Here is an 11592-nt window from a genome sequence, read left to right on the forward strand (position 1 = left end):
GCTGTTTTACTTAGTCCCCACTCTGGTGGCTCCTGGGGCCTTCTCATTGCAGCAGACAGTTTTCTTGGCTGGGAGAGCCAAGCAGGGACAGAGATGGCAAAATTAGGGATCAGATATATGATAAGACCTAAGTAAGAGGAGCACACATCCCAAGCATTTGCCTAGGGTTTGAGGTCCAGGAGCACAGGTACCTCTTCTCTTCATATAGAGTATAGAATTCCTCATCTTTTTCAACTCAAAATCCAGCTCTCTTCACTTATTCAATAAATACATATTGAATTTATACTATGTGCCAAGATTTGTGCTGAGCACCAAGGGAATAGATGAAAAGACATGGTCCCTCCCATGAGGAGCTCACGACTGGCTGATGACACAGAATACAAACAGGCAATTTTGATGCTAAGCCCAGCATCTTTCAGAAAGCATGCTCTGACTTCTCTAGTCAAATCACATTCCTTAGAGCATGTGTTATCTATACCATTCACTTACATCACATTCGCCCGCCCAGTCATTCATTCATTCATTCATCGGATATTTATTGAGGGGGTACAATGTTGCTAGGTACATAGTAGTGAACAAAAGAAAGTCATTGCCTTCAAAGAGCTTCTATTATAATGGTTCACTGTCTATTGTTAAGTGGGGAAAAAAGTGTGGAGAGGGGACAGAACCCAGGGAGAGGTGCTCTCCACCAAAGGATGGCTAGAAGTCACCTGGTAAACAAGCAAACAGACAGTAAACAAATGAAATATTTAGTAGTAATAAATGCTGTGAAGAAAATAAAGCAGAATAAAGAGATTAAGAGTAAACGGGGACCAGGCGCAGGGGCTTATGCCTGTAATTCCAGCACTCTGGGAGGCCGAGGGGGGCAGACCACTTGAGCTCAGAAGTTCAAGACCAGTCTGACCAACATGGTGAAACCCATCTCTACTAAAAATACAAAAATTAGCTGGATGTGGTAGCAGGCACCTGTAAACTCAGCTACTCCAGAGGCTGAGGCAGAAGGATCACTTGAGCCTGGGAGGTGGAGGCTACAGTGAGCCGAGATCACACCACTGCACTCCAGCCTGGGTGACAAATCAAGACCCTCTCTCAAAAAAAAAAAAAAAAAGAGTAAAGGGAGAGCTATTTTAAACCAAGTGGTCAGAAAGAGCCTCTCTGAGGAAGTAGCATTTAAACAACAACTTTGACTTGATGTTGCTATTATTGTTGTTTATGTGGTTAATTTTTCTTTTTTTGAGACAAGTCTCACTCTGTCGACCAGGCTGGAGTGCAGTGGTGCAATCTCAGCTCACTACAACCTCCACCACTCTGGCTAAAATGATCTTCCCACCTCAGCCTCCTCAGTAGCTGGGACTACAGGCATGCACCGCCATGCCTGGCTAATGTGTTTTATTTGTGTATAGATGAAATCTTGCTATGTTGCCAGGGCTAGTCTTGAACTCCTGGGCTCAAGCAATCCTCTTGCCTCAACCTCCTAAAGTGCTGAGACTATAGGCATGAGCTGCCATACCCAGCCTTTTTTTCTTTTTTAATGCAATCCTCCTTTCAAAAAGTCTTTTTTTTTTTTTAATGCAATCCTCCTTTCAAAAGTCTTTAAAGAACTTTAGGATCAATTTACAAATGTCCAAATGTACACTTTTTTATCTTTTTAAAGAACACCTTGTTGTTGATTTATTTTCTGTATATAAATTGTGTTCCACCAATTATACTGTAAGCAATTTGAAGACTAAGAATTGGACTCATTCAACAGAATTTTCTGGAGCACTGCTATCTGCCAGCACTGTTCTGGAGGATGCGCCTGGCTTTTTTAGCATGATATAGTATTCATTTCTACTTCCAGAAGTAACTATTCCAGGCAGCCCTGTCACTCTTATGTTCTGGTGTATATGGAACTTAGCAGCTGTTCCATGCCATGCCCTCCTCACTAATTTAATAACAGGAACTGGGAAGAAATGCCCCACTTTTGGTGAGGTGGTAGTCTGACCCTACTTATAAGGACAAAAATAAGACAATGAAGCAAAGTCATTTTAAACTCTTCAAGTTTTAAAAAAATTACATTAGACTAATATTTATTGATCATTGTTTTAAGTACTTATAGACTTAGCTATTTTGGTCTTCAGAACAATTTCATGAGGCAGGTATTACAGTCCTCAGGAGAGGCAGGCTTTGCAGCCAGACATACCATTTACTATGTGTCTCCTTGGGCATCTTACTTAATCTCCCTAGGTCTCTATTCCATTTTGTCACAGTGAGGAGGAGGATATATACCTTGAGGGATTGTAGTGAGGATTAAATGAGATCATGAAGGTTAGAAACCTGGCACAAAGTTGGCATTCAAAAATGGAGGTTGTTGTCCATGCGCAGTGGCTCACACCTGTAATCCCAGCACTTTGGGAGGCTGAGGTGGGCAGATCACCTGAGGTCAGGATTTCGAGACCAGCCTGGCCAATCTGAGGAAACCCTGTCTCTGCTAAAAATACAAGAATTAGCCAGGCGCAGTGGTGTGTACTTGTAATCCCAGCTACTCAGGAGGCTGAGGCAGGAGAATTGCTTGAACTTGGGAGGTGGAGGTTGCAGCGAACCAAGATTGCACCACTACACTCCAGGCTGGGTGACAGAACAAGACTGCATCTCAAAAAAAGAAAAGGAGGTTGTTTCTTGCAGATGGGACAAGAGGCTCAGAGAAGTTGGCAACTTGCCTGATGTTAACCTCCAACTAGAGTCTCACTAAACTAACTCCACCGGCTGGGAAATCACTGGGCTATGCTGCTGCATAGAAAAAGGAGAGAAATATTCTCTCCTCTCCCACCCGTTCTCTCTCTTATTCCCTTGGTCACGCCAACCTGTCCACATTTGCTAAAGGGAGGCAGTGAAGGACAGGGCCGACATCTGGTTGCCCTCTCAGCCACCATGGATAGCAGAAGGGAGCTTGGCTGAGTGAGCCTGGCCTGTTCGTGGTCTGCAGACACAGCCTTTGCTGATTCTGCATACATGTGATAGTTGCACTCGCCTGGTGTTCCCTATGGTTTGTTTCTCTCCTCACAGACACCAACGTGATTCGGTATATCCAGCTGACGGAGATGAAGCTCAGCCGATGCTCCCAGAGAGAGAAAGAAGCCATGTAACCAGGAAGCAGCTCCAGAGCTGCGCCCACGCCTGACCAGGGACTTCCAGGCATGCCCTGGCAGAGAGCCCTGTCCTGGGTTCTGTCCATTTTTCCCCACTTCTTCTGGCTCCCCCTTTTTTCCTCCTGTTACACCCCAGCTCTTTGTCTCCTCCCAATGTGAAAAGAAGGAGAGATGCAAATTTGGAATCTGGTAGGTCGCCCGGACAATGGAGACATCCTCTCTTCTAGCAGGTCAGCGACTGAGAGGGGCCGACTTCTGCTGGGACAGCTGGAGAGGAGTCTCACCGGCTGGGATGCTGTTGTGGCTTTGAGTTTGGCCAGTGCTTCTGACCGAGGTGGAGCCTAGCAGGTGTATCTTCCCACAGGCAGCAGGCACACAGCCCAGGAACTGGATCCTTCCACACCTTCCTGACAGACCAGAGCCAGAGCATCTCAAGGCAATGGTTAGAAATCCAGGGACGAGACAAACAGCAGAAGCACTGGTGAAGCCGACACGGAGACTGTGAATGTGTACACTGGAGTTCCCACCGCCCCACCCACCACCAGCCACGTCAGCCCCTGCCTCCTTCCCCTTCTCGTTGTCTCGGCTTGTGCTTTCTCCTCTCCCCCTCGGGGATCCGAGACTCTGCCAGGATTCACATGCCACTGAAGCCCACTCTCGGTGCCCTCTGGTGACCACACATACCATTCCCCCAGACTCCCACCCAACAGGCAGCTGTGACCCAGAAGGGCAGAGTGAAGTGGGCCAAGGTTTGAGGCAGGGTAACTGTGTAGGTGACAGGGAGGGAAAGACGACAGCCAGGGGAAAGAGTATTGTATAGGCTAGGAGATTGAACTGTGGACCGATTCAGTGTAAATAAAAATAAATTAATAGGCAGTAGTTCCTGCCATTTCTGTTGGAAGCAGCCCACTCCCTCACTTTTACTCCCTCCTCCAACCCTCAATCAGAGCTACTTACAGCCAGGCAGGATGGGGCTTCCCCCAAAGCAACTGGCCATTTGTCCACTGGCAGACAATAGTGGCTGCAGCCTTTGTGCTTTTAAGAGTGTGCTGGGATTGTGGAGACCGCCCAGGGGCGTGGCTTTGTCAGAACTTGTACAGTCTTCTTTTGATGAAATTTTCTGAACTCAATATCTAGCACATAGAATGTGTTCAACAAATACTTGTTGAATGAATAAATGATGACTGCAGACTGGCTCTCCTGCCTTAAACCAATTTCATCCCAGCCTAGTCTCCTGATGTCTGTGCTCGTTATGCTACGCCATGTTGCTTCAGTCAAGCAAGAACCATTTAGTGGGCGTACTGTTTGCCCATCATTGTGCAATATGCTATGGGACATGGGTGTCGTCTCAGTCTTCAAGGAGATGGAAGGGTTAAGAAATGCATATGAGATTATTACCAATGACACCTTTAATTTATATGATGCTTTAAAATTATCAGAGCACTTTCATGTGTTTTTTGTGTGACTAGTGAAAAAGACAATGTTGTACAAAATTAAAATATATACAGATGCAATAATGTGAATAGTTAGGATTTATTAAATGCACTATCTTCAGATCTTTACATGTATAATCTCATTTGTTTCATGCAGTTACTCTGAAATACTGTTCCTGTTTGATGGGTAAGAGTATTGAAAACCAGATAAATTAATTATCTCAAGGTTGCATGGCCTTTAGTGGCATAGCCAGTATGTGAACCAGGCCTGTCTGACTCCAGGGCTCTGGCTAGTAACTATGCTATACTTAGTTGCCTCTCTATAAGTGTAATATCGGGCAATTGTAACCATTCAAGAACAGGACAATATGTATTAACCTGAAAAGTATTCGTGATGTCAGTGATGGTACATGGCCTCCTTGTGTATTTACTCAAGGCCCCAAAAAGACCAGAATCCCTAGTGGTCAGAGCAGTGACAGGTCAGAAAAAGGCAGCTGAGGTCCAACAGTTATGTCTGTGTATTGCTCATTCTACTTGCTGATGGAGCCAGCATGTGTCACAACAACTCACCTAGCATTCACCACCCATCCCCAGCATTGGGAAAGGGTCACAATTGAGACTGAAAGGAAACACAAAGTTAAATATGGGTTATTCATTTAAGGAGAAGCCCCACCACAGCAGGATTCAATCACAGCCGAGGGGCCCAGAAAACAACAGCATAAGTTACATTCACATAGTTCCCCAAAAGCTTTCAATGGGGGCTACAGGAAGGTCCTAGAAATATTGAGGGGCCTCCTGTTACTCACCTAGAATTCAGTCTTTGAAGAAGAGGAAAAGGAAGAAGCTGTTTCAGCTGCCACATTCTTTCCAAGCCCTACTATGTTCTGCTCTCTTCTCTTCCTCCAAGCTGGTTTTACGTGACCCTAACCCAGAACTACCCTATGGCCCCACACGGGCATGTGTTCAAACCTCCTAACTCCCATCTCCATTCCCAAGCCTCCAACTTAGAACGTTTGTGAGTTGGCCAATACAAAGATGAAGAGGAGGGCAGGGGTTGCCTGGAGAACCAGTTCAAACTGCCAGGGTCTTCCTTTGGTCAGTACATATCAGGAAGGACTCTGAGTAATTATTCCCCATGCGGAGGCAGGAGAGAGGTCTTGTTTACATGAGTGTGCTGGGGCAGAGCTGGACCACTGGGGATGTGATTGCAGCCATCCAAAGTAGAAAGATTGAAAATCAGAAAGAAATGAGGACGGCCTCTCAGAACCTCATAGAACAAGCATCCAGGCCATCTGCTTGTTTGGTGACTTAGATATAGAGGCTTATTGGAACTCCATTCACTGTGACCTGAAGTTAAATAATCCCAAAGAAAAAAGCTGCCTGGGGTATTGGTTGATGTTTGGGGTGGTAGGGCTGAATTTTCTGTGCATTTGTCCAACAAAGGCTTTAGAGCACAAAACCAGGTTCATCCTCTCTACCAAATCTTCGGCTTCCTTCTCCTCACCCCTCCCCAAAACAAGAACTGTGATTTAATTACATACTTTGTGGATGTCACTGCTGACCTATATATAGCTCGAGTACTAATCATGCATCTGACCTGCACTGTCATCTCCTGCCTGGACTTTTGCGATGGACTCTTTGGGGGGGAAACTAACGCTTTTTAATTATTGTGAAAGCATCACGTGTGTATTGTAGAAGTTTTAGAAAAAAAAAAAAGGACAAAATCCAATCCGTAAGCTTAACCACCCAAGACAAATGTGTATTCTTTTGAATATACCTTTTAGTTCTTTTTGGTGTAAATGTACACATACATACACACACAGTTGTGGGGTTTTTTTAAACAAAAACTTGATCACACCAAATATACCCTTTAATAACTTTTAAAATGCATATTTATATTTTAGAATGTGTGATATAGACACAAATACAAACTTCAAAAAGTACAAACTGCTCTGTAGTCGGAAGCAAATATTCTTCCCACCCTGTCTGCCAGCATCTAGTTTCCCTCTCATCTTTCTGGAGATGCTTACACATCGTCAAACATGTGTATATATTCCTTTATCACACACAAATGGCAGCATATTGAACACTTCTTTTTTGCTCCTTCTGTTCACTTAATAATATCATGAACATTTTCTGCATTTCAAACTTTCTCAACAGTATCTTCATTACACAGATGCACCCTTTTTTTTATCATCAATCCCCAAATAGTGATTATTTCATTTGTTCCCAATCTTTATTGTAAATAGTGTTGCAATTGACATTCTTGTAGCTAAATTTTGCACATGTCTATAACTATTTCCTTCCGATAAACTCCAAGAAGAGACTTGCTTGGCTATTTTTAAGAATTTTGATACGTGTTGCCAACCACCCTCCAGAAAGTTTGTACCAAAACACTCTCCTATTTGGAGCCTAGAGAGTACCCTGCTCCCTGCACCCCTAACACTAAGAATCATCACTTATCAAATCTTTACCAATTTGATAGCTGGGATAATAGTATGTCAATGTTATTTTAACTTTCTTTGATTCTTCGCGAATAACATTTTCATATGCTTATTGACCATTTGTACTTCTTCCTTTGTGAATTTTCTATTTATTTGATATTGGTATGTTTATTATCGATTTGTAATTTTATCAAGAATATTATTTTTGTCAAGAAATGCTGCAAATATGCTTTCCAAGTGCTTTGCTTTCAAATTTTATTTATGGTGCTTTTTGACATACATAAAATTCTTAATTCTGCAATTAATTCGTTCCTCTGTTGCCAGCTTCTCCTGCCTACAGTTCATTCTCTTATTTCTATCAGAGTGACCTTTCCAAAACACAATCTGACCATGTCACTCCACAACTTAAAAATCTTTAGTGGTGCCTCGTCACTTTTAGGATAAAGTCCAAACTCCTTAACAACCCACACAGTCTTTCATATTTTGTCTCCATTGATTTTTCCAGGCTCACTTCCTGGCCCTCTTCCCAAAGTACCCTACATTTCACTGCTGCACAGCTTCTTGTGCTGCCCTGAACCATTGTGTTGGGTCTCTGGGCCTTTCCACACTGTTCCTTCCCTCTGCCTCACTGGCTTTTCCTTAGCCCTTCAGTCCTGTCTTTGCCTTGCTAACTCCTGTCGGCCTTAACTCAGGATCACTGCCAGAAAGCCTTCCTTGGCCATTTAGTCTGAGTTATTAAAGCAACACAAGCCTATCTCAGCCTAGCTTTTGCTACAGCGCATTGGAATTTCTAGTTTACACTTATCTCCCGCACACCCTGGGTGTTCCTCAAGGCAGGCACTGTGGTATATTCATCTTTGCAACCAGAATGTCGAGCACCATGCCTGGCACATTGCAGGTACTCAGAAAGTGTTGAGCATTGAGCCTGGAATGAATGAATAATGGGTTCAGTGGCAGATGTTACTTGAGGTAAATGCAGGGCTGAACTAGATCTGTACTTCCGAGAAATGAAGATGTCCTACAAGACTTGGGTCAGAAGAGAAGCCACGTGCTCCAGCCCTGTGCTTTCTAAGACATCAGAATCACTTGGAAGAGCTTTTTAAAAATATATAATCTCAGGCTCTAGTTTATACCCATTGAATCAGATTCCACGGGGATAATGTTGAGGATTCTATAGTTTTGTGAACACCATGAGGGTAACCAGCCAGGTGAAGGCCCAGCAGACAAACTTCAGAGCATGCTACCCCACTGTTTCAAACCATGTGACATTTTACAGTGGATAGATGGAGTTTTGTTTGAATACCAGCGTTAGCATCTGCTAGCTGTGTGACCCTGGTGCAGTTGTTTAACTTTTCTGACCCTCATTTTCCTCGCCTGTACATGGGGAGAATGTTTTGTTGTTGTTTTTCAAGACAGAGTCTTGCTCTGTCGCCCAGGCTAGAGTGCAGTGGTGCGATCTTGGCTCACTACAACCTCTGCCTCCTGGGTTCAAGCAGTTATCCCACCTCACCTCCCAAGTAGCTGGAATTACAGGTGCGTACCACCACACCCAGCTAATTACATTTTTAGCAGAGATGGACTTTCACCATGTTGGCCAGGCTCGGGGAGAATGTTTTATCCCTTAAAAGGGCATTGGGAGGATTAAGAAATAAGTGTCTCCCAGCTCAGCGGCTGGAACAGAGTAAGCACAGAATAAACATTTATTTCCTTTCCTCACTCTCCCTGGCCTTGGTTTCCTAGTTTATGGTGCAGCTGCTAATACACGCATGTTCACCTTGCACATTCCCCCTCTCTGCACCGTAGAAGGAAGGGAACCTTCCAATAGGCCCTTAGGTTACTCTCTGATCAAACAGGACAAGTACTTGGAGGTGGGGAGTAGAAAGAGGAAGCTTCTTACTCCACCCCATGCCACTCCAGGCTTCAAAGAGACTCCACAGCAATCAGTTGGAATAATTCCGATGGTTCTCGGAATCAACTGTCTTCCAGTCACATCCAACAATGAACACTGTTTTCTTCCTGACAATCCACTGGAGGCTAGCAGCCTCTGAGCTGCAAGGAGACGGCAATTACCAGGAAATAGAATGGCCACTGCTGACTCCCCTTCCAGTGCCCTTGGTATCCTCATCACATGCCTCAGGCCGGGAAAGACAAGACCGGTTATGAGGTCAAATAGCTGATCTGCAGCTGCTTTAAGATGCCCCACTCCCTGGTCCCAATGCCAGCACTCTCTCTCCACAGCAGCCCAGGGCAGGCAGCAGAGGCAGGGAAAATGCATTCAGTCCATCAGGCGTGGCATAGTTCAGATTACCAAGTCAGCATGAAAAGTCCCACTCTAAATGGACTGAAATTGGATTCTATTAAAAACCACATTCGACAAGGCCCTTGACTATTAATATTTGCTAAGACACGGAGGAGGGGGAGGCGGTGGAGGCCTCTGGGAAGGCTGGGCATTTTGGCTGCTCTGTTGAGTTGCCTGTCTGAAAGGGAGCCTACATTTGAACCCTAGACTTGCCTTGTTTTCCACGTCTCACAGAATATTAGGGCTGGACAGAAGCTCGAAGCTCAGTTGTTCAAATCTCTTTTCTTTCAGATGAGAGATAAGTCCAGAGAAGGTTAAGAGATTTATTCAAGGTCACTCAGCTAGTAAGTAGCAAAGTCAGAACTAGAACTCAGGTCAGTTTCCTGACAATAAAATACTTTTTCCACTAAACCAAAATACACTTACAATATATATATACACACATATATATGTATATGTACATATATATATGCTGTAAAAGTGTTCACTTCTTTTGAGATGGAATTTCTCTCTTGTTGCCCAGGCTGGGGTGCAATGGCACGATCTTGCCTCACCGCAACCTCTGCCTCCCAGGTTCAAGTGATTCTCCTGCCTCAGCCTCCCAAGTAGCTGGGATTGCAGGTGTGTGCCACCATGCCAGGCTAATTTTGTGTTTTTAGTAGAGACGGGGTTTCTCCATGTTGGTCAGGCTGGTCTCGAACTCCAACCTCAGGAGATCCACCCCCCGTCAGCCTCCCAAAGTGCTGGGATTACAGGTGTGAGCCACAGAGCCCGACAAAATTGTTCTTTTCTAAAGAAAGAAGGAGCATAGTACTCATTTATTCACTCCCGCACTCAGTACTTCTTCCAGTCACTGGTAACAAGGTGTTGTTTCTGCTTGAGGGGCTTACAGTGTACAAGGAAGAAAAAAAAGTAAATGAGGAGTGTCAGTTCTGCGTAGGAAATGTCACAGAAAACATCATGGAGGCTCTGTGCAGTGGCTCACGCCTATAATCCCAGCACTTTAGGAGGCCAAGGCAGGCACATTGCTTGAGCCCAGGAGTTTGAGACAAGCCTGGGCAACATGGCAAAACTCTGTCACTACAAAAAATTAGCCAGGCGTGACGGTGCATGCCTGTAGTCCCAGCTACCTGGGAGGCTGAGATGGGAGGATCATCTGAGCCCAGGAGGTATAAGTTGCAGTGAGCCAACATCACACCACTGCACTCCGGCCTGAGTGACAGAGCAAGACCCTGTCTCAAAAAGTCATGGGAACACATAGAAGAGGGAATCTATTCCAACTCCAGAGGATCCAGGAAGAATTTCTTGAGGGGAGCCAACAGGGTGGGGCAGGAGCGATAAGAGATGAGTAAGCGTCACACTAGTGCCTATGGCAGTACTCCACTACTCCTTTTCCTGGATATAATGTGAAAAGATTTGAAAGAAACATCACATTAGCTGTCTTCTTACCTTTTTTCTGGTTTTTCATACCTGGGCTCCAGCAATGTAACTTTTACTACCTTTGGAAGCCCAAACGGCAGAGAAATCACAGAAGACCCTGCAGGTTACATCTGATTAAAGCCCTTCCATGTAGACTAGGAACACGTGGCTAGGCATGTTTTCTCTGACTGCAGTCAGAACTCTTCAAGATTTATGATTTCTATAATAGGGAAGATTCTAGACCAAGTTTAGCTCACACATGTAGTTCCAGGGGCATAATGTCATGAGTACATTGAATATATCCCATTATTTTAGGCTCCTTTGTTTTCACTAATCTCCCTTTTTATTCTAGAGCGGTGTTACCTTTTAGAAATGTAATGTAAACCGCTTAAATAATTTTAAATTTTCTAATAGTCACATTTTAAAAAGTAAAAAGAAATACAGAATATTTCTTTCAATAATACATTCTAAGCAAAAATAAAACTAAGGAAAAACACAAAAGAATAAAATATTCAGGAATAAACCTGGCATGGTGGTGCCTTCCTGTAGCCCTAGCTACTTGGGAGGCTGAGGCAGGAACATCGCTTGAGCCCAGGAGTTTGAAGCTGTCATGAGGTACAATCACACCACTGTCCTCCAGCCTAGGAGACAGAGTGAGACCCTGTCTCTTTAAAGTAAAATTTTAAAAAGAATAAAATACTCAGGAATAGCCCAGGCACGGTGGCTCATGCCTGTATTACCAGCATTTTGGGAGGCTGAGGCAGGCAGATCACCTGAGGTCAGGAGTTCGAGACCAGCCTGGCCAACATATAGAGAAACCCCATCTCTACTAAAAAATACAAAAATTATTGGCATGATGGCACATATCT

The 11592-nt window shown here is 44.3% G+C and overlaps 1 protein-coding gene across 1 annotated transcript in view; it reads left to right on the top strand.

The window, feature by feature from the left end:
• Positions 1 to 7306, top strand: part of TTC9 (tetratricopeptide repeat domain 9) — a 32716-nt gene extending 25410 nt beyond the window's left edge. Inside the window, exon 3 of the mRNA XM_021675046.2 lies at positions 3046 to 7306. Coding sequence (XP_021530721.2) covers positions 3046 to 3125 — 80 coding nt within the window. The 3' untranslated portion in view covers positions 3126 to 7306. The remainder of the gene's footprint in view (positions 1 to 3045) is intronic.
• Positions 7307 to 11592: the final 4286 nt, after the last annotated feature.

The sequence above is a fragment of the Aotus nancymaae genome, unplaced genomic scaffold (genome assembly GCF_030222135.1).
Source record: "Aotus nancymaae isolate 86718 unplaced genomic scaffold, 86718_ANA_hifiasm-v0.15.2.pri h1tg000011l, whole genome shotgun sequence".
Taxonomy (NCBI): Eukaryota; Metazoa; Chordata; class Mammalia; order Primates; family Aotidae; genus Aotus; species Aotus nancymaae.